Source organism: Scyliorhinus torazame, chromosome 5, assembly GCF_047496885.1.
Source record: "Scyliorhinus torazame isolate Kashiwa2021f chromosome 5, sScyTor2.1, whole genome shotgun sequence".
In the NCBI taxonomy this organism is placed as follows: Eukaryota; Metazoa; Chordata; class Chondrichthyes; order Carcharhiniformes; family Scyliorhinidae; genus Scyliorhinus; species Scyliorhinus torazame.
The window spans coordinates 192,224,642-192,248,901 of record NC_092711.1 but is presented as its reverse complement, the minus strand read 5'-3'; the positions used below and the strand labels follow the sequence as shown (position 1 = coordinate 192,248,901).

At 45.1% G+C, this 24,260-nt stretch overlaps 2 protein-coding genes across 2 annotated transcripts in view; one reads left to right on the top strand and one right to left on the bottom strand.

The window, feature by feature from the left end:
* Positions 1 to 23,636, bottom strand: part of LOC140422566 (uncharacterized) — a 68,402-nt gene extending 44,766 nt beyond the window's left edge. The window contains 1 exon segment of the mRNA XM_072507578.1: positions 22,603 to 23,636. Within this exon segment, the coding sequence (XP_072363679.1) occupies positions 22,603 to 23,636 (1,034 nt within the window).
* The window catches only part of LOC140418094 (uncharacterized), a 267,483-nt gene that overhangs the window by 159,783 nt on the left and 83,440 nt on the right, over positions 1 to 24,260 (top strand). The gene's annotated exons all lie outside the window — the stretch shown is intronic.

Genomic DNA, 24,260 nt, shown 5'->3' with positions numbered 1-24,260 from the left:
GATTCACGGCGGCCAACGGCCATTCTCCGACCTGGCGGATTTTAAATTCACTCATAACCTCAGGTCATTTCAAAACATACAGTTTCAACAGAACAGCATGACACAGCATAATTCCATTATAGATTAAAACAGCACATTTGTAAGACAGTTTGACACTATACATGTGCTGTTGGATCAAGGACATAGCAACACCATAGCAACGCCACAGTAATATGAAGGCACCATTATTCATAATGGTGATAACAGCTAAGTCAACAGAAGACTAATTTAAACTGGTCGCGATAACAGCACAATATCGCATTCCATAACATGTACAAGAATTCAGACATGAAACAACTAAAGCCAATGTTGCACATTGAAGATTGACAGCTAACAGTCAAATCAAACTCATTTGATTCTAACCCAAACCAATTAGGATTACATAGGGGTGTAGATAGATGGCTAAAGACTGATATGATTTAGTATAACCGTGTGGGTCCGTATGGCCATTTTTATCAGGAGCATTCGATACTTTGATCTAAACTATTCTCTATCTCTATACTTTCACTTTTCCACTCTAACTCTTGAAGTAAATGCAAGCTGTTTGCTGTAAGCAAGAAACCATGTCTGTATTATTTTAAAAGTTAAATTGTGTACAAGTTGCTTCTCTTTAAGTCCCTTTTGCTAGCCGGACTTATTAGAGAATAAAATTTAAGTGATTCTCAATTGTAATCAAATAGAGGCAATAAACAATTCTTATTTGCACCCGAGAAGTTTTAACTTAAATTTCTACTGAGTTTTAGTGTTCACAAGTGCCTATAGATCCGCATGGTAGATCTCTTTCAATTGGCGTAGTCGGCAGGATGGGAGGAGCCAGCCAGAAAGAAATCAGAAGACCAAAGAAAGACCAGAAGGACGGAAGACCCAAAGAAAAACGGCTCGACTGGGGGAAGAAACATATTTTTCACCCATTAAAAGTCTTAAAGCCGCATCAAGGGAGCAAAGACTTTATGGTGAAACAGTTAAGGAACAGTGGAGAACCTTCCAAGCGATTTTTCACAGTGCTCAGCAAAAGTTTATACCAACAAAAAGGAAGGACGGTAGAAAGAGGGAAAATCGACCGTGGATATCTAAGGAAATGAGGGAGAGTATCAAATTGAAGGAAAAAGCATACAAAGTGGCAAAATTAGTGAGAGACTAAAGGACTGGGAAATCTTTAGGGGGCAACAGAAAGCTACGAAAAAGGAAGAGTACATAGAACATAGAACATAGAAAATACAGCACAGAACAGGCCCTTCGGCCCACGATGTTGTGCCGAACTTTTGTCCTAGATTAATCATAGATTATCATTGAATTTACAGTGCAGAAGGAGGCCATTCAGCCCCCTGAATCTGCACCGGCTCTTGGAAAGAACACCCCACCCAAACTCAATACCTCCACCCAACACCAAGGGCAATTTTGGACACCAAGGGCAATTTATCATGGCCAATCCACCTACCCTGCACATCTTTGGACTGTGGGAGGAAACCGGAGCACCCGGAGGAAATCCACGCAGACACGGGGAGGACGTGCAGACTCCGCACAGACAGCGACCCAAGCCGGAATTGAACCTGGGACCCTGGAGCTGTGAAGCAATTGTGCTATCCACAATGCTACCGTGCTGCCCTTAAGAACAAATAAATCTACACTATATCATTTTACCGTAATCCATGTACCTATCCAATAGCTGCTTGAAGGTCCCTAATGTTTCCGACTCAACTACTTCCACAGGCAGTGCATTCCATGCCCCCACTACTTTCTGGGTAAAGAACCTACCTCTGATATCCCTCCTATATCTTCCACCTTTCACCTTAAATTTATGTCCCCTTGTAATGGTTTGTTCCACCCGGGGAAAAAGTCTCTGACTGTCTACTCTATCTATTCCCCTGATCATCTTATAAACCTCTATCAAGTCGCCCCTCATCCTTCTCCGTTCTAATGAGAAAAGGCCTAGCACCCTCAACCTTTCCTCGTAAGACCTACTCTCCATTCCAGGTAAGATAGATTATGAGAGTAAACTTGCTCAGAATATAAAAAACAGATAGTAAAAGTTTCTACAAATATATAAAACAAAAAAGAGTGGCTAAGGTAAATATTGGTCCTTTAGAGGATGAGAAGGCAGATTTAATAATGGGAGAGGAGGAAATGGCTGAGGAACATTTTGGGTCTGTCTTCACAATGGAAGACACAAATAACATGCCAGTGACTGATAGAAATGAGGCTATGACAGGTGGGGAGCTGGAGATGATTGTTATCACGAAGGAGGTAGTGATGGGCAAGCTAATGGGGCTAAAGGTAGACAAGAGTCCTGGCCCTGATGGAATGCATCCCAGAGTGCTAAAAGAGATGGCTAGGGAAATTGCAAATGCACTAGTGATAATTTATCAAAATTCACTAGACTCTGGGGTGGTCCCACCGGATTGGAAATTCGCAAACGTGACACCACTGTTTAAAAAAGGAGGTAGGCAGAAAACGGGTAATTATAGGCCAGTGAGCTTAACTTCGGTAGTAGGGAAGATGCTGGAATCTATCATCAAGGAAGAAATAGCGAGGCATCTGGATGGAAATTGTCCCATTGGGCAGACGCAGCATGGGTTCATAAAGGGCAGGTCGTGCCGAACTAATTTAGTGTAATTTTGTGAGGACATTACCAGAGCGGTAGATAATGGGGAGCCAATGGATGTGGTATATCCGGACTTCCAGAAAGCCTTTGCCAAGGTGCCACACAAAAGTTTGCTGCATAAGATAAAGATGCATGACATTAAGGGAAAAGTAGTAGCATGTATAGAGGATTGGTTACTTAATAGAAAGCAAAGAGTGGGGATTAATGGGTGTTTCTCTGGTTGACAATCAGTAGCTAGTGGTGTCCCTCAGGGATCAGTGTTGGGCCCACAACTGTTCACAATTTACATAGATGATTTGGAGTTGGGGTCCAAGGGCAATGTGTCCAAGTTTGCAGACGATACTTAGATGAGTGGTAAAGCAAAAAGTGCAGAGGATACCGGAAGTCTGCTAGAGGGATTTGGAAAGGGTAGTGAAAGAGTGCGAGGAGAGCAGCGGGGACACAATGAAGGAGCGCGAGGAGAGCAGCGGAGACTCAGTGAAAGAGCGCGAGGAGAGCGGCGGGGACACTGAAAGAGCGCGAGGAGAGTGGCGGAGACTCAGGGAAAGAGCACGAGGAGAGCGGTGGAGACTCAGTGAAAGAGCGCGAGGAGAGCGGCGGAGCCACAGTAAAAGAGCACGAGGAGAGCGACAGGGACACAGTGAAAGAGAGCGAGGAGAACAGCGGAGACACAGTGAAAAGCGCGAGGAGAGCAGCAGAGACTTAGTGAAAGGGCGCGAGGAGAGCGTCGGGGACACAGTGAAAGAGCGCGATGAGAGCGGAGGGGACTCTGTGAAAGAGCGCGAGGAGAGTGGCGGAGACTCAGGGAAAGAGCGCGAGGAGAGCGGCGGAGACTCAGTGAAAGAGCGCGAGGAGAGCGGCAGGGACACAGTGAAAGAGAGCGAGGAGAGTGGAGGGGACACAGGATAAAAGAGAGTGCGAGGAGAGCAGCGGGGACACAGTGAAAGAGCACGAGGAGAGCGGCGGGGACACAGCTGCCGGAGAAGCGGCCTTCAGATTTTCAGCAGAGGCAGTGGCCAGGGGTCTGTCGGGAAGGTAAGTCTTTAAACTCTTTAAAAACCTACCCTGAAGAGTGATGTCACATCAAAGCAGTGACCTGATTGGCTGGTAAGGAAAGTGCTCCAATTAGCAGTAGCTGGGAGAAATTTAACTCTTTGTGTGTTGGTAAGTTTTGTCATTGATAAGTACAATCTTTATTCTTTTCAATTATTCATTATTTGATATTATATTTGTAATCATTTAAGGTAAAGTGTAAAAATGGCAGGAGATCCCAGACCCGTGTTATGCTCCTTGTGCACAATGTGACGGGTCAGGGACGCGGCCGATGCCCCTGACTCCTTCATGTGCGGGAAGTGTGTCCAGCTGCAGCTCCTGTTAGACTGCATGACGGCTCTGGAGCTGCTGATGGAAATACTTTGGAGCATCCGCGATGCTGAGGCGGTTGTGGATAGCACATTCAGTGAGTTGGTCACACCGCAGATAGGATTGGTGAGGGAGACAGCTAAGGGGTGACCAAAAGGCAGAGCAAGAGCAGGAAGGCAGTGCAGGTGTCCCCTGCAGTCATCTCCCTCCAAAACAGGTATACCGTTTTGGATACTGTTGGGGGAGATGACTCACCAGGGGAAGGCAGTAGTGCTCATGGCACCATGGCTGGCTCTGCTGCACAGAAGGGCGGGAAAAAGTGTGGCAGGGCTATAGTCATAGGGGATTCAATCGTAAGGGCAGTGGACAGGCGTTTCTGTGGTCGAAAACGAGACTCCCGAATGGTATGTTGCCTCCCGGGTGCACGGGTCAGGGATGTCTCAGACAGGCTGCAGGACATACTGAAGAGGGAGGGTGAACAGACAGTTGTCGTGGTGCATATAGGCACCAACGATATAGGTAAAAAAACCGGGATGAGGTCCTACAATCAGAATTTAGGGAGTTAGGAGATATGTTAAAAAGTAGGACCTCAAAGGTAGGTTTGCTCAGGATTGCTACCAGAGTACACGGGACAGTCAGAGTAGAAATTCAAGAATAGTCAGAATGAATACGTGGCTTGAGAGATGGTGCAGGAGGGAGTGGTTCAGATGTTTGGGACATTGGAACGGTTCTGGGGGCGGTGGGACCATTACAAATTGGATGGACTACACCTGGGCAGGACTGGAACCAATGTCCTAGCTAACCAATTTGCTAACACTGTTGGGGAGGTTTTAAACTAATGTGGCAGGGGGATGGGAACCAGATTACGAAGTTAGAGTTCAGGAAAGAGGCAGTAACTAAAGCCAGTAAGGTACTAGATAATAAACTCAATGTGACATAGGGGAAGAGTAGACAGGGAAGAGATGATGAATGCAAAGGGACAGGTGGTCTGAGGTGCATTTGTTTTAATGCGAGAAGTGTAGCAGGTAAGGCAGATGAACTTAGGGCTTGGATTAGTACCTGGGAATATGATGTTATTGGTATTACTGAGACTTGGTTGAGGGAAGGGCAAGACTGGCAAGTAAATATTCCAGGGTATAGATGCTTCAGGAGGGATAGAGATGGAGGTAAACGGGGTGGAGGAGTTGCAATACTGGTCAGAGATGATATCACAGCTGTGATTGAGGAGGGCACAATGGAGGATTCGAGCACTAAGGCAATATGGGTAGAGCTAGGAAATAGGAAGGGTGCAGTAACATTATTGGGACTTTACAATAGGCCTCCCAAAAGCGAGCGTGAAGTAGAGGTACAAATATCTAGACAGATTATAGAAAAATGTAGGAGCAATAGGGTGGTCGAGGTGGGAGATTTTAACTTCCCCAACATTGAATTGACAGATTGGAGATAGATGGGTGACTGTAAGAGGGACTGGGAAGAAGCAGTCAGTGCAGGGATCCCCTGCGGTCGTTCCCCTGAAAAACAAGTATACCGCTTTGGATACTTGTGGGGGGGACGACTTACCAGGGGTAAGCCATGGGGTACGGGCCTCTGGCACGGAGTCTGTCCCTGTTGCTCAGAAGGGAAGGGGGGAGAGGAGCAGAGCATTAGTAATTGGGGACTCGATAGTCAGGGGCACAGATAGGAGATTTTGTGGGAGCGTGAGAGACTCACGTTTGGTATGTTGCCTCCCAGGTGCAAGGATACGTGATGTCTCGGATCGTGTTTTCCGGGTCCTTAGGGGGAGGGGGAGCAGCCCCAAGTCTTGGTCCACATTGGCACTAACGACAGATGTAGGAAAGGGGACAAGGATGTTCAGGCAGGCTTTCAGGGAGCTAGGATGGAAGCTCAGAACTAGAACAAACAGAGTTGTTATCTCTGGGTTGTTGCCCGTGCCACGTGATAGTGAGATGAGGAATAGGGAGAGAGAGCAATTAAACACGTGGCTACAGGGATGGTGCAGGTGGGAGGGATTCAGATTTCTGGATAACTGGGGCTCTTTCTGGGGAAGGTGGGACCTCTACAGACAGGATGGTCTACATCTGAACCTGAGGGGCACAAATATCCTGGGGGGGAGATTTGTTAGTGCTCTTTGGGGGGGTTTAAACTAATGCAGCAGGGGCATGGGAACCTGGATTGTAGTTTTAGGGTAAGGGAGAATGAGAGTATAGAGGTCAGGAGCACAGATTTGACATCGCAGGAGGGGGCCAGTGTTCAGGTAGGTGGTTTGAAGTGTGTCTACTTCAATGCCAGGAGTATACGAAATAAGGTAGGGGAACTGGCAGCATGGGTTGGTACCTGGGACTTTGATGTTGTGGCCATTTTGGAGACATGGATAGAGGAGGGACAGGAATGGATGTTGCAGGTTCCGGGGTTTAGGTGTTTTAGTAAGCTCAGAGAAGGAGGCAAAAGAGGGAGAGGTGTGGCGCTGCTAGTCAAGAGCAGTATTACGGTGGCGGAGAGGATGCTAGATGGGGACTCATCTTCCGAGGTAGTATGGGCTGAGGTTAGAAACATGAAAGGAGAGGTCACACTGTTGGGAGTCTTCTATAGGCCTCCAAATAGTTCTAGGGATGTAGAGGAAAGGATGGCGAGGATGATCCTGGATAAGAGCGAAAGTAACAGGGTAGTTATTATGGGAGACTTTAACTTTCCAAATATTGACAGGAAAAGATATTGTTCGAGTACATTAGATGGGTCATTTTTTGTACAGTGTGTGCAGGAGGGTTTCCTGACACAATATGTTGACAGGCCAACAAGAGGCGAGGCCACGTTGGATTTGGTTTTGGGTAATGAACCAGGCCAGGTGTTGGATTTGGAGGTAGGAGAGCACTTTGGGGACAGTGACCACAATTCGGTGACGTTTACATTAATGATGGAAAGGGATAAGTATACACCGCAGGGCAAGAGTTATAGCTGGGGGAAGGGCAATTATGATGCCATTAGACGTGACTTGGGGGGGATAAGGTGGAGAAGTAAGCTGCAAGTGTTGGGCACACTGGATAAGTGGAGCTTGTTCAAGGAGAGCGAGGGAACCGTGCTTTACCAAAGAAGTGGAATCTCTTGTTAAGAGGAAGAAGGAGGCCTATGTGAAGATGAGGTGTGAAGTTTCAGTTGGGGCGATGGATAGTTAAAAGGTAGCAAGGAACGATCTAAAGAGAGAGCTAAGACGAGCAAGGAGGGGACATGAGACGTATTTGGCAGGTAGGATCAAGGAAAACCCAAAAGCTTTCTATAGGTATGTCAGGAATAAGCGAATGACTCGGGAAAGAGTAGGACCAGTCAAGGACAGGGATGGGAAGTTGTGTGTGGAGTCTGAAGAGATAGGCGAGATACTAAATGAATATTCTTTGTCAGTATTCACTCAGGAAAAAGATAATGTTGTGGAGGAGAATGCTGAGACCCAGGCTAATAGAATAGATGGCATTGAGGTACGTTGGGAAGAGGTGTTGGCAATTCTGGACAGGCTGAAAATAGATAAGTCCCTGGGTCCTGATGGGATTTATCCTAGGATTCTCTGGGAGGCCAGGGAAGAGATTGCTGGACCTTTGGCTTTGATTTTTATGTCATCATTGGCTACAGGAATAGTGCCAGAGGACTGGAGGATAGCAAATGTGGTCCCTTTGTTCAAAAAGGGGAGCAGAGACAACCCCAGCAACTATAGACCGGTGAGCCTCACGTCTGTAGTGGGTAAAGTCTTGGAGAGGATTATAAGAGACAAGATTTATAATCATCTAGATAGCAATAATATGATCAGGGATAGTCAGCATGGCTTTGTAAAGGGTAGGTCATGCCTCACAAACCTTATCGAGTTCTTTGAGAAGGTGACTGAACAGGTAGACGAGGGTAGAGCAGTTGATGTGGTGTATATGGATTTCAGTAAAGCGTTTGATAAGGTTCCCCACGGTAGGCTATTGCAGAAAATACGGAGGCTGGGGATTGAGGTAGATTTAGAGATGTGGATCAGAAATTGGCTAGCTGAAAGACAGGTCAGGTGGTTGATAGGAAATGTTCAGAATGGAGTTCAGTTACAAGTGGCGTACCACAAGGATCTGTTCTGGGGCCGTTGCTGTTTGTCATTTTTATCAATGACCTAGAGGAAGGCGCAGAAGGGTGGGTGAGTAAATTTGCAGACGACATTAAAGTTGGTGGTATTGTTGACAGTGTGGAAGGATGTAGCAGGTTACAGAGGGACATAGATAAGCTGCAGAGCTGGGCTGAGAGGTGGCAAATGGAGTTTAATGTAGAGAAGTGTGAGGTGATTGTAGGTCTTGCCTTACAAGTCTTATTGAATTCTTTGAGGAGGTGACCAAGCATGTGGATGAAGGTAAAGCAGTGGATGTAGTGTACATGGATTTTAGTAAGGCATTTGATAAGGTTCCCCATGGTAGGCTTATGCAGAAAGTAAGGAGGCATGGGATAGTGGGAAATTTGGCCAGTTGGATAACGAACTGGCTAACCGATAGAAGTCAGAGAGTGGCGGTGGATGGCAAATATTCAGCCTGGAGCCCAGTTACCAGTGGCGTACCGCAGGGATCAGTTCTGGGTCCTCTGCTGTTTGTGATTTTCATTAATGACTTGGATGAGGGAGTTGAAGGGTGGGTCAGTAAATTTGCAGATGATACGAAGATTGGTGGAGTTGTGGATAGTGGGCTGTTGTCGGCTGCAAAGAGACATAGATAGGATGCAGAGCTGGGCTGAGAAGTGGCAGATGGAGTTTAACCCTGAAAAGTGTGAGGTTGTCCATTTTGGAAGGACAAATATGAATGCGGAATACAGGGTTAACGGTCGAGTTCTTGGCAATGTGGAGGAGCAGAGAGATCTTGGGGTCTATGTTCATACATCTTTGAAAGTTGCCACTCAAGTGGATAGAGCTGTGAAGAAGGCCTATGGTGTGCTCGCGTTCATTAACAGAGGGATTGAATTTAAGAGCCGCGAGGTGATGATGCAGCTGTACAAAACTTTGGTAAGGCCACATTTGGAGTACTGTGTACAGTTCTGGTTGCCTCATTTTAGGAAGGATGTGGAAGCTTTGGAAAAGGTGCAAAGAAGATTTACCAGGATGTTGCCTGGAATGGAGACTAGGTCTTACGAGGAAAGGTTAAGGGTGCTAGGCCTTTTCTCATTAGAATGGAGAAGGATGAGGGGCGACTTGATAGAGGTTTATAAGATGATCAGGGGAATAGATAGAGTAGACAGTCAGAGACTTTTTCCCCGGGTGGAACAAACCATTACAAGGGGACATAAATTTAAGGTGAAAGGTGGAAGATATAGGAGGGATATCAGAGGTAGGTTCTTTACCCAGAGAGTAGTGGGGGCATGGAACGCACTACCTGTGGAAGTAGTTGAGTCGGAAACATTAGGGACCTTCACGCAGCTATTGGATAGGTACATGGATTACGGTAAAATGATATAGTGTAGATTTATTTGTTCTTAAGGGCAGCACGGTAGCATTGTGGATAGCACAATGCTTCACAGCTCCAGGGTCCCAGGTTCGATTCTGGCTTGGGTCACTGTCTGTGCGGAGTCTGCACGTCCTCCCCGTGTCTGCGTGGATTTCCTCCGGGTGCTCCGGTTTCCTCCCACAGTCCAAAGATGTGCAGGTTAGGTGAATTGGCCAATGATAACTTGCCCTTAATGTCCAAAATTGCCCTTGGTGTTGGGTGGAGGTGTTGAGTTTGGGTAGGGTGCTCTTTCCAGGAGCCGGTGCAGACTCAAAGGGCCGAATGGCCTCCTTCTGCACTGTAAATTCAATGATAATCTATGATTAATCTAGGACAAAGGTTCGGCACAACATCAGAAAAAGGAGGCATTTGTCAGGGCTAAAAGGCTGGGAACAGACGAAGCCTGTGTGGCATATAAGGAAAGTAGGAAGGAACTTAAGCAAGGAGTCAGGAGGGCTAGAAGGGGTCACGAAAAGTCATTGGCAAATAGGGTTAAGGAAAATCCCAAGGCTTTTTAAACGTACATAAAAAGCAAGAGGGTAGCCAGGGAAAGGGTTGGCCCACTGAAGGATAGGCAAGGGAATCTATGTGTGGAGCCAGAGGAAATGGGCGAGGTACTAAATGAATACTTTGCATCAGTATTCACCAAAGAGATCAAATTGGTAGATGTTGAGTCTGGAGAAGGGTGTGTAGATAGCCTGGGTCACATTGAGATCCAAAAAGACGAGGTGTTGGGTGTCTTAAAAAATATTAAGGTAGATAAGTCCCCAGGGCCTGATGGGATCTACCCCAGAATACTGAAGGAGGCTGGAGAGGAAATTGCTGAGGCCTTGACAGAAATCTTTGGATCCTCACTGTCTTCAGGTGATGTCCCGGAGGACTGGAGAATAGCCAATGTTGTTCCTCTGTTTAAGAAGGGTAGCAAGGATAATCCCGGGAACTACAGGCCGGTGAGCCTTACTTCAGTGGTAGGGAAATTACTGGAGAGAATTCTTCGAGACAGGGTCTACTCCAATTTGGAAGCAAATGGACATATTAGTGAGAGGCAGCATGGTTTTGTGAAGGGGAGGTCGTGTCTCACTAACTTGATAGAGTTTTTCGAGGAGGTCACTAAGATGATTGATGCAGGTAGGGCAGTGCATGTTGTCTATATGGACTTCAGTAAGGCCTTTGACAAGGTCCCTCATGGTAGACTAGTACAAAAGGTGAAGTCACACGGGATCAGGGGTGAGCTGGCAAGGTGGATACAGAACTGGCTAGGTCATAGAAGGCAGAGAGTAGCAATGGAAGGATGCTTTTCCAATTGGAGGGCTGTGACCAGTGGTGTTCCACAGGGATCAGTGCTGGGACCTTTGCTGTTTGTAGTATATATAAATGATTTGGAGGAAAATGTAACTGGTCTGATTAGTAAGTTTGCAGAACAACACAAAGGTTGGTGGAATTGCGGATAGCGATGAGGACTGTCAGAGGATACAGCAGGATTTAGATTGTTTGGAGACTTGGGCGGAGAGATGGCAGATGGAGTTTAATCCGGACAAATGTGAGGTAATGCATTTTGGAAGGTCTAATGCAGGTAGGGAATATACAGTGAATGGTAGAACCCTCAAGAGTATTGAAAGTCAAAGAGATCTAGGAGTACAGGTCCACAGGTCACTGAAAGGGGCAACACAGGTGGAGAAGGTAGTCAAGAAGGCATTTGCATGCTTGCCTTCATTGGCCAGGGCATTGAGTATAAGAATTGGCAAGTCATGTTGCAGCTGTATAGAACCTTAGTTAGGCCACACTTGGAGTATAGTGTTCAATTCTGGTCGCCACACTACCAGAAGGACGTGGAGGCGTTAGAGAGGGAGCAGAAGAGATTTACCTGAATGTTGCCTGGTATGGAGGGCATTAGCTATGAGGAGCGGTTGAATAAACTCGGTTTGTTCTCACTGGAACGAAGGAGGTTGAGGGGCGACCTGATAGAGGTCTACAATATTATGAGGGGCATAGACAGAGTGGATAGTCAGAGGCTTTTCCCCAGGGTAGAGGGGTCAATTACTAGGGGGCATAGGTTTAAGGTGAGAGGGGCAAGGTTTAGAGTAGATGTACGAGGCAGGTTTTTTACGCAGAGGGTAGTGGGTGCCTGGAACTCGCTACCGGAGGAGGTGGTGGAAGCAGGGACGATAGTGACATTTAAGGGGCATCTTGACAAATACATGAAAAGGATGGGAATAGAGGGATACGGACCCAGGAAGTGTAGAAGATTGTAGTTTAGTCGGGCAGCATGGTCGGCACGGGCTTGGAGGGCCGAAGGACCTGTTCCTGTGCTGTACATTTCTTTGTTCTTTGTTGAAGGGGTTGGATTACGAGGAGAGGTTGAGTAGACTGGGACTGTACACGTTAAAATTTAGAAGGATGAAGGGGGATCTTATAGAAACATATTAAATTATGAAGGGAATAGGTAGAATAGATGCGGGCAGGTTGTTTCCACTGGCGGGTGAAAGCAGAACTAGGGGGCATAGCCTCAAAATAAGGAGAAGTAGATTTAGGACTGAGTTTAGGAGGAATTTCTTCACCCAAAGGGTTGTGAATCTATGGAATTCCTTGCCCAGTGAAGCAGTAGAGGCTCCTTCATTAAATGTTTTTAAGGTAAAGATAGATAGTTGTTTGAAGAATAAAGGGATTAAGGGTTATGGTGTTCGGGCCAGAAAGTGGAGCTGAGTCCACAAAAGATCAGCCATGATCTCACTGAATGGCAGAGCAGGCTCGAGGGGCCATATGGCCTACTCCTGCTCCTAGTTCTTATGTTAAGCAGTGCTTCGACCCCTTAGAAAGGATCTTTTTCAGACTGTTTTAATTCAATCAGATGCCGGTCATTGAAACTAAAATAAGACTGGACTGAACAAAATAGTCGTGGTAGTGTACACAGATTACACATAGTTGACGACCAAAAAATTGGGTGTACGGTTGAGTTTATTGTGGAAATGAATCCTAAAATAGGTTCAGAACCTTCAAATGGTAGAGAACTACTTCCCACAATGTCCAAGGGAGGCCGCGTTATCTCAGATGTTTCTATTGATGACATATTGGGTGATCTTATATCTTTGATTTGTAGACAATTTCGACTTTCTGAAGTTGCAAGAAATATTTATTCAAAATATAATATCCCCAAAGGACAGTGGCCCCTTGATAATATCAAGAAGGCATGGGGAAAAACCACACGCTTAAATAGAGGAAAACTTATGAAACGATCTTTTGCAGTAATGTGAAGTTAAAAACTCACCACTATTCTTAGAATTCCCCCTATACCAAAAAGGGTCGATATTCTAAATGGTGAACAGGGATTCTCACTCCCTGACTCCTATGCAGGCTTAGGTGGGTGCTATTCAGGTCAAACTATGTTTTCAAGTTATCCCCCGGTATAACCCATACCTTTACAGAAGAATTTTACCTACTTACCACTTAGTAGCATCAATATCCTGGGTCCTGCGTTGCTAAGTAAGGAAAGTAGGCGTTGTAATAACCACTGTTTCAGGTTAAAACTTTTAAGTTTTCTTATTATATTTTTTCTTTTAAAAGATGTAATCACTGTCTTTACAGAAAAGTAAAAAGATCTTGCTTCGGGATTCTACTGGTTGGTTGAAGAGACCTTCAGGTCAACCTTGACAATCATTCTTCTTTAGCTTTTGGTCTTCCTCAGATGTATTCGCTGTTCTGCTTGGTTGCTATGCTCTATCTTTCCCATGTACCGAGCTCTGAGAGCTGGCTCTCTCTCTTCTTTAGCTTTTGGTCTTTCTCAGATGGATTCGCTGTTGCACTCAGTTGCTATGCTCTATTCTTCCCATGACCGAGCTATGAGAGCTGACTCTGAGCTGACTCATTTTGAGCATGACCTCATCTCCTAGATCTCTGATCACATTGTATCCTTTGTGATGTTTAAAAATGCTTTGATTTCAAAGTAGTGTGACTTTTGATTCCTGTCATTTCTATAGTTTTATTATCAAATTGTGTCCCCAGCTCATAATTTTGACTTTAATTTGGGTCTGTGTTCCCGTTGACACGTTGTCTCCAGCTTTCTTTACTTTACCTGATGTCAGCAGAACTTCACACCAAACATTTGTCACCTATTTCAACTGAAAACCTCATCCATTCTTTTGCAGCTGCTTGCTTAACTTCAATGAAGGTGCAAAACATTGCTTTTAGCTGTATACTAAAATTCACTGATTGTGTCTTGAAAGACCTGCTTGTTTTGTTTGCTAAGCCTGCTTGACCAAGGCTATCTGCATTTCACAGCCCTCTCCTGCAGCTGCTGTTAACCCTTCATGGGATTTTTCCCTTCATTCTGTCATGGTTCTTAGATCAGGTATTGCCAGACTTCCATGTTTCAAATGACATATCTTTCCATATTTTCCAATTACAAATGGCACAGCTACAAAAACTTCGAGACAATCGCAAAAACTAAATTCAATCATGGCCTTAAGTTCACTAAAGACCAACTAGCAGCAGTTGTTGAAGAATTACGAGATGCAAAATCTAAACTAGATCAATGTGATCAGATTAAAACATTATTGGAAAATGAAACCTTTAAAGTTCAACAACAATCATTTCAAATTGGTGAATTACAACGTAAAAATACTGACTCAGAACCCAAACTTCAACAGTTAATATCAGAAAATGATGGACTTAAAAGTCAAAATTGCCAGTTACTTGAGGAAAAATGTATTTTGGAAAGTGACATGGACACCATGAAATGTCATAACAAATTACTGACAGACAAATTAACAGCTCAAAAGCCTTCAAACCTGTCTTTAAAAAATCAGCTGAACTCTCCAAAGCAAACAGCGCCACCAACGGGAAGAGTTGAAATGATTTTAACTAAAGCCCAAGATGTACCAGTGATATCTAAACCAAATCCTACATTATTGCAAACTGCTACTGACTGAAAACAATGAATACATTGATCGAATTTCCACAGGGGGTGGAATATTCATTCTCAGTTATTTGATTAGCTTTGTAAATGTTGTACCAGAACTGAATAAGAACACATTCTTTTACACATCTAAGATATATGCTAAAAATTTCAATATTTCCAATTGTTGGTTATATATTGTTACCCCTACTAATTCAGGAGAGGGTATTCCCTTCTTAACTATTCCCTTTAATGGTTCAGAAACAGTAGAATGGTACATCTATCAAAGCGTCCCTCGCTCTGCAGCGGTCCGTTCTAGAGCATATTCATGTGAAAAAGGAAGGTACAAGATTTATTTACAGAAATGTATTAAATTATGGAAACCTGCAGGCTAGCCACTAAACACTTTTTCAGGATGGCACCATCTTAAATATAACCCTAACAAAAATCCTCAATATATTAGCCTCCCAAATAATATTAAACAAAAAGGATTAATATGCCTCATTAGTAATCACTCTGAAGGGATGAAAATGGGCAATAGTGTTTGTCCTAATTATTTAGATGTTGACACAGCTTATAAATGTGCACACAATTTATTACAAAGAATTAAACGGTCCTCAACAATAACAGGCATATGTAACATCATAAATAATAAAACATTCTCAGATCATTGGTACTTCGAAGATATTTACTTATAATCTGCTTAATATGGGACGTATTTTATTTGTGATGATAGAGCATATTCCTGGCTCCCAAAATACTGGTCAGGATCTTGCTATTTAGGATACTTAGTACCTGCCATCCGTCATCTTCCACATCTCCATTATGTTACAGAACCAGTCACTCGAAGAAATAAACATTCCATAACCTTATGAGAATGCAATTTATGATAGAATTATTCCTTTCTATTGGGAAATAAGGATGGGCAATGAATTGAATAAAATAACGACCATCATACAAAACGTAGCCGATTACACCGCCACTGCCCTAGGTAAAAATTCTGACGAAATGCGAGCAATTCGAACCGTGGCATTACAAAATCAAATGGCACTTGACTATGTGCTAGCCGAAAAAGGTGGCACCTGCGCCCTGATTGGTGCGAAGTGTTGCATTTTCATTCCAGATAACTCAAAAGAAGTTAAAGATCTGGCATCATATATCCAAAAAGAAATCAAGAAACTTGATTCACCCCCAGTTATCTCTCTCTGGGATAAACTTTGCGGGTGGTTGGTACACATTGGAATGTCAACAGTAAGAATAATCTTATTCTCCTGTGTAGCTGGATTCATCATTTACATAACATGCCAATGTATCAAGTGCATCAAAGAACTATTCGCTAAACGCAAGGGCCCAATTGCCAGAATGATTCACACTAACCCTACTGCACCACCATTAGCTGAAGTAGAAATGAAGTATTATTGTTGAAATGTTGCTGATCAATCAATTATTTGACTGTATGGTTAACATATTGATAATGTATTTATACTGAATCAGTGGAATCAAATTTGATTAATTGATTAATTGCTATTTTATAATAATGATTCTTTAAGAATTATAATAATTTTTGCTGAAATGCTTGTAATGCAATGCTTGCCCACTCTATTGTTTAAAACTGCAATAACAATATGAATGAGTTATTCTTTGCGCTTTTACCTATCCTATCGCATTAATGGTGTCTTTTATCTTATTGTGATATATCTCACTTCATAGATTATCATAGAATTTACAGTGCAGAAGGAGGCCATTCGGCCCATCGAGTCTGCACCAGCTCTTGGAAAGAGCACCCGACCAAAGGTCAACACCTCCACCCTATCCCCATAACCCAGTAACCCCACCCAACACTAAAGGGCAATTTTGGACACTAAGGGCAATTTATCATTGGCCAATTTACCTAACGTGCACATCTTTGGACTGTGGGAGGAAACCGGAGCACCCGGAGGAAACCCACGCACACACGGGGAGGATGTGCAGACTCCGCACAAACAGTGACCCAAGCCGGAATCGAACCTGGGACCCTGGAGCTGCGAAGCAATTGTGCTATCCACAATGCTACGTGCTGCCCTTATTCTTTCGATTTATCAAAAGCGGGGACTGTAGAAGCAAACTATTTTCTAATACACCTGATAGGTAAAAGATAGCTATTTAGCGTAAATATTAAGCCCCAGTCTTTCTAAATACCCATTTTAAATTCGCTCCTAACCTCAGGTCATTTCAAAACATACAGATTCAACAGAACAGCATGACACAGCATAATTCCATTATAGATTAAAACAGCACATTTGCAAGACAGTTTGACACTATACTTGTGCTGTTGGATCAAGGACATAGCAACACCATAGAAACGCCACAGTAATATGAAGGCACCATTGTTCATAATGGTGATAACAGCTAAGTCAGCAGAAGACCAGTTTAAGCTGGTTGTGATAACAGCACAATATCGCATTCCATAACATGTACAAGAAATCAGACATAGAACATAGAACGATACAGCGCAGTACAGGCCCTTCAGCCCACGATGTTGCACCGAAACAAGAGCCATCTAACCTACACTATGCCATTATCATCCATATGTTTATCCAATAAACTTTTAAATGCCCTCAATGTTGGCGAGTTCACTACTGTAGCACGTAGGGCATTCCACGGCCTCACTACTCTTTGCGTAAAGAACCTACCTCTGACCTCTGTCCTATATCTATTACCCCTCAGTTTAAAGCTATGTCCCCTCGTGCCAGCCATTTCCATCCGTGGGAGAAGGCTCTCACTGTCCACCCTATCCAACCCGATGATCATTTTGTATGCTTCTATTAAGTCTCCTCTTAACCTTCTTCTCTCCAACGAAAACAACCTCAAGTCCATCAGCCTTTCCTCATAAGATTTTCCCTCCATACCAGGCAATAGCCTGGTAAATCTCCTCTGCACCCGCTCCAAAGCCTCCACGTCCTTCCTATAATGCGGTGACCAGAACTGTACGCAATACTCCAAATGCAGCCGTACCAGAGTTCTGTACAGCTGCAACATGACCTCCTGACTCCGGAACTCAATCCCTCTACCAATAAAGGCCAACACTCCATAGGCCTTCTTCACAACCCTATCAACCTGGGTGGCAACTTTCAGGGATCTATGTACATGGACACCTAGATCCCTCTGCTCATCCACACTTCCAAGAACTTTACCATTAGCCAAATATTCCGCATTCCTGTTATTCCTTCCAAAGTGAATCACCTCACACTTCTCTACATTAAACTCCATTTGCCACCTCTCAGCCCAGCTCTGCAGCTTAGCTATATCCCTCTGTAACCTGCTACATCCTTCCACACTATCGACAACACCACCGACTTGAGTATCGTCTGCAAATTTACTCACCCACCCTTCTGCGCCTTCCACTAGGTCATTGATAAAAATGACAAACAGCAATGGCCCCAGAACAGATCCTTGTGGTACTCCACTTGTAACTGAACTCCATTCTGAACATTTCCCATCAACCACCACCCTCTTTCAGCTAGCCAATTTCTGATCCACATCTCTAAATCACCCTCAATCCCCAGCCTCCGTATTTTCTGCAATAGCCTACCGTGGGGAATCTTATCAAACGCTTTGCTGAAATCCATATACACCACATCAACTGCTCTACCCTCGTCTACCTGTTCAGTCACCTTCTCAAAGAACTCGATAAGGTTTGTGAGGCATGACCTACCCTTCACAAAGCCATGCTGACTATCCATGATCATATTATTCCTATCTCGATGATTATAAATCTTGTCTCTTATAATCCCCTCCAAGACTTTACCCACTACAGACGTGAGGCTCACCGGTCTATAGTTGCTGGGGTTGTCTCTGCTCCCCTTTTTGAACAAAGGGACCACATTTGCTATCCTCCAGTCCTCTGGCACTATTCCTGTAGCCAATGATGACATAAAAATCAAAGGTCCAGCAATCTCTTCCCTGGCCTCCCAGAGAATCCTAAGATAAATCCCATCAGGACCCGGGGACTTATCTATTTTCAGCCTGTCCAGAATTGCCAACACCTCTTCCCTACGTACCTCAATGCCATCTATTCTATTAGCCTGGGGCTCAGCATTCTCCTCCACAACATTATCTTTTTCCTGAGTGAATACTGACGAAAAATATTCATTTAGTATCTCGCCTATCTCTTCAGAATCCACACACAACTTCCCATCCCTGTCCTTGACTGGTCCTACTCTTTCCCTAGTCATTCGCTTATTCCTGACATACCTATAGAAAGCTTTTGGGTTTTCCTTGATCCTACCTGCCAAATACTTCTCATGTCCCCTCCTTGCTCGTCTTAGCTCTCTCTTTAGATCCTTCCTCGCTACCTTGTAACTATCCATCGCCCCAACTGAAACTTCACACCTCATCTTCACATAGGCCTCCTTCTTCCTCTTAACAAGAGATTCCACTTCCTTGGTAAACCACGGTTCCCTCGCTCGACGCCTTCCTCCCTGCCTGACCGGTACATACTGATCAAGAACACGCAGTAGCTGATCCTTGAACAAGCTCCACTTATCCAGTGTGCCCAACACTTGCAGCCTACCTCTCCACCTTATCCCCCCCCCCAAGTCACGTCTAATGGCATCATAATTGCCCTTCCCCAGCTATAACTCTTGTCCTGCGGTGTATACTTATCCCTTTCCATCATTAACGTAAACGTCACCGAATTGTGGTCACTGTCCCAAAACTGCTCTCCTACCTCCAAATCCAACACCTGGCCTGGTTCATTACCCAAAACCAAATCCAACGTGGCCTCGCCTCTTGTTGGCCTGTCAACATATTGTGTCAGGAAACCCTCCTGCACACACTGTACAAAAAATGACCCATCTAATGTACTCGAACTATATCTTTTCCAGTCAATATTTGGAAAGTTAAAGTCTCCCATAATAACTACACTGTTACTTTCGCTCTTATCCAGGATCATCCTCGCCATCCTTTCCTCTACATCCCTAGAACTATTTGGAGGCCTAATGAAGACTCCCAACAGTGTGACCTCTCCTTTCATGTTTCTAACCTCAGCCCATACTACCTCGGAAGATGAGTCCCCATCTAGCATCCTCTCCGCCACCGTAATACTGCTCTTGACTAGCAGCGCCACACCTCCCCCTCTTTTGCCTCCTTCTCTGAGCTTACTAAAACACCTAAACCCCGGAACCTGCAACATCCATTCCTGTCCCTCCTCTATCCATGTCTCCGAAATGGCCACAACATCAAAGTCCCAGGTACCAACCCATGCTGCCAGTTCCCCTACCTTATTTCGTATACTCCTGGCATTGAAGTAGACACACTTCAAACCACCTACCTGAACATTGGCCCCCTCCTGCGACGTCAAATCTGTGCTCCTGACCTCTATACTCACATTCTCCCTTACCCTAAAACTACAATCCATGTTCCCATGCCCCTGCTGCATTAGTTTAAACCCCCCCAAAGAGCACTAACAAATCTCCCCCCCAGGATATTTGTGCCCCTCAGGTTCAGATGTAGACCATCCTGTCTGTAGAGGTCCCACCTTCCCCAGAAAGAGCCCCAGTTATCCAGAAATCTGAATCCCTCCCGCCTGCATCATCCCTGTAGCCACGTGTTTAATTGCTCTCTCTCCCTATTCCTCATCTCACTATCACGTGGCACGGGCAACAACCCAGAGATAATAACTCTATTTGTTCTAGTTCTGAGCTTCCATCCTAGCTCCCTGAAAGCCTGCCTGACATCCTTGTGTCCTTTCCTACCTATGTCGTTCGTGCCAATGTGGACCACGACTTGGGGCTGCTCCCCCTCCCCCTAAGGACCCGGAAAACACGATCCGAGACATCACGTACCCTTGCACCTGGGAGGCAACATACCAAACGTGAGTCTCTCACGCTCCCACAAAATCTCCTATCTGTGCCCCTGACTATCGAGTCCCCAATTACTAATGCTCTGCACCTCTCCCCCCTTCCCTTCTGAGCAACAGGGACAGACTCCGTGCCAGAGGCCCGTACCCCATGGCTCACCCCTGGTAAGTCATCCCCCCCACAAGTATCCAAAGCGGTATACTTGTTTCTCAGGGGAACGACCGCAGGGGATCCCTGCACTGACTGCTTCTTCCCAGTCCCTCTTACAGTTACCCATCTATCTCCAATCTTTGGTGTAACTAATTCCCTGAAGCTGCTATCTATGACCCCCCTCTGCCTCCCGAATGATCCGAAGTTCTTCCAACTCCAGTTCCCTAACTCGGTCTTGGAGGAGCTGGAGATGGCAGCACTTCCTGCAGGTAAAATCAGCAGGGACACTAACGGCATCCCTCACCTCAAACATCCTGCAGGAGGAACATTGCACTCCCTTCCCTGCCATCCCTCTAACTTTCTACCAAGACATGAAAATTAAAGCCAATGTTGCACATTGAAGATTGACAGCTAACCGTCAAATGGCAGCATGGTAGCATGGTGGTTAGCACAATTGCTTCACAGCTCCAAGGTCCCAGGTTCGATTCCCGGCTTGGGTCACTGTCTGTGCGGAGTCTGCACGTTCTCCCCATGTGTGCGTGTGTTTCCTCCGGGTGCTCCGGTTTCCTCCCACAGTCCAAAGATGTGCAGGTTAGGTGGATTGGCTATGCTAAATTGCCCTTTGTGTCTAAAATTGCCCTTAGTGTTGGGTGGGGTTACTGGGTTATGGGGATAGGGTGGAGGTGTGGGCTTGGGTAGGGGGCTCTTTCAAAGAGCCGGTGCAGACTCGATGAGCCGAATGGCCTCCTTCTGCACTGTAAATTCTATGAAATTCTATGAAAATCAAACTCATTTGATTCTAACCCAAACCAATTAGGATTACACAGGGGTGTAGATAGATGGCTAAAGACTGATATGATTTAGTATAACCGTGTGGGTCCTTATGGCCATTTTTATCTGGATCATTCTATACTTTGATCTAAACTATTCTCTATCTCTATACTTTCACTTTTCCACTCTAACTCTTGAAGTAAATGCAAGCTGTTTGCCGTAAGCATGAAACCATTTCTGTATTATTTTACAAGTTAAATTGTGTACAAGTTGCTTCTCTTTAAGTCCTATTTGCTAGCCGGACTTATTAGAGAATAAGATTTAAGTGATTCTCAATTGTAATCAGAGGCAATAAATGATTCTTATTTGCACCCGAGAAGTTTTAATTCAAATTTCTACTGAGTTTTAGTGTTCGCAAGTGCCACTAGATCCGCATGGTAGATCTCTTTCACTGATGGTGAAGTTGAGGAGCAGCTGATGAGAAATTGGAGGGGGTGTCAAGGATAGACCCTTGGGATCACCAGAGGTAACTGTGGGAGTGGGACGAGAAACATTACAAGTGATTCTCTGGCTATGATTACATAAAGAAGAATGGAACCGGGTTTGAGCAGCCCCACCCAGCTAGGTGACTGGAGAGGTGACGGAGCAGAATGGGGTGGTCAACCTTGTCAAATGCTGCAGACAGCTGGAGAAGGACATGAAGAGATAGTTTACCTTTGTCACACTCACAGAGGATTTCATTGGTGGATTTAATACGAACTAATTCAGTACAGTGACAGGGCACAGACCTGATTGGAGAGATTCAAGGAGTTCTGGGCAAGATCGGCACAGATTTGGAAGGTGACAACACATTCAAGGATTGTGGAGAGGGAAGGAGGGCTGGCGACGGGACGGTTGCATGGATGGTGGAGTCAAGGTTTTGCTTTTATGCAGAAAGAGTGATGTATAGGAGAGGGACAGTACCCGGGAGCGAGAATCATTAACAATATCAGTGAACATGGGGAAGTTGGGTGATCAGCAGTTTAGTGAGACTAGGGTCAATGGAGCAGGAGGTCTCATGGACAAGATGAGAAGGCATGGAGAGGAACTGAAGAACGTTCCGTGCTCAGACAAAGGGGGAGCTTCAGAGACAGTTTGTCCCGGTGGGCTAATGGAAGGGCGGGAAACAGCAGAGGCAGCTGATCGGATTGTCTCAATCTTAGTGACAAAGAAGCTCCATGAGCTCCTCACACTTGTTGTTGGAGGCGAGGATGGAGGAAACAGAGAGGGAGGGCCCTTCAAAAGGAACTAACTTGTGTTAGAGATATTAAAAATTATTTATGCAAAGTTTACGTATTTGTCATTTATCCAGAATATTAGCCCGAATACTGGGTTGGAGTTTATTCATATCAGTATAAAAAGAACTGAATGAACATCTTTCAGTTATGGATGCTATTAACACCAAATTCCAATCACTGTAGTTTCTTGTGAACTCGATGGTGTCTCAGCAGGTGAGATAAGGTAGTGAATCCCTTCCCACAGGTTGAGCAGTTGAATGGTCTCTCCCCAGTGTGAACCCGCTGGTGTGTCAGCAGGTTGGATGATTGAGTGAATCCCTTCCCACATGTGGTGCACGTAAATGGCCTCTCCCTCGTGTGAACTCGCTGGTGTGTCCCCAAGTCAGATGACCGAGTGAATCCCTTCCCACACTCGGAGCAGGTGAACGGCTTCTCCCCAGTGTGAATTCGCTGGTGTATCAGCAGGTCAGTTGACCGGGTGAATCCCTTCCCACAGTCAGAGCAGGTGAATGGCCTCTCCCCAGTGTGAACTCGTTGATGTATCAGCAAGTCAGATGTCTGAATGAATCCCTTCCCACACTCGGGGCAGGTGAACGGTCGCTCTCCATCATGAAGTCGCTGGTGTCTCAACAGATGCGATGAGTTAGTGAAACAGTTTCCACACTTGGAGCAGGTGAACAGTCTCTCCCCAGTGTGAACTCGCTGGTGTGTCAACAGGCTGGATGACAGAGTGAATCCCTTTCCAATCTCGGAACAGGTGGATTTTAGTCTCTCTCCAGTGTGAACCTGCTGGTGTACAATGAGATGAAAAGAGTGTCTGAACCCAGTACCACAGTGAGAGCACCTGAATGGTCTCTCGTCAGTGTGAACACGTTGATGGCGAATCAGTTCCTGTGAACTTTTAAAACACTTTCTGCAGTCTGGGCATTGAAACGGCCTCTCATCAGTGTGAACCTGCTGATGGGACATCAGATTCCCAGAACTTTAAAAATACTTCCCACAGTCTTGACATTTAAAAGGTCTCTCGTCAGTGTGAACTCGCTGGTGTGTCAGCAGGATGGATGACTGAGTAAATTTCTTACCACACTTGGAGCAACTGAATGGCCTCTCCGCAGTGTGAGTGCATCGATGATCTTCGAGCTCTGATGGAATACTGAATCCCTCTTCACAGTTTCCACATTTCCATGGTTTCTCCCCACTGTGAACAATGCTTTTTCCTTCCATATTTAAAATCCGTGATATTCAGGTTACGATAATCGGGCTACTCTATCAAATCTCGATGTGATGTTTGGTTTCAGTTTCCCGACTGCAAATCCTCCCCTTCTAATATCCTGAGAAATTGATGTAAAACAGAAAAAAGGGAGTGAGAGAACCCACAAAAATAGGTTGTGAAATTGAGCTGAATGAATCTTGTAATTTGAGGGTCTGGCGCTCGGAAAACATGACCATGAGAGCTGCTGGATTGTTGTAAAACCCCAACTGGTTCATAGAACATAGAACATAGAACAATACAGCGCAGTACAGGCCCTTCGGCCCACGATGTTGCACCGAAACAAAAGCCATCTAACCTACACTATGCCATTATCATCCATATGTTTATCCAATAAACTTTTAAATGCCCTCAATGTTGGCGAGTTCACTACTGTAGCAGGTAGGGCATTCCACGGCCTCACTACTCTTTGCGTAAAGAACCTACCTCTGACCTCTGTCCTATATCTATTACCCCTCAGTTTAAAGTTATGTCCCCTCGTGCCAGCCATATCCATCCATGGGAGAAGGCTCTCACTGTCCACCCTATCCAACCCCCTGATCATTTTGTATGCCTCTATTAAGTCTCCTCTTAACCTT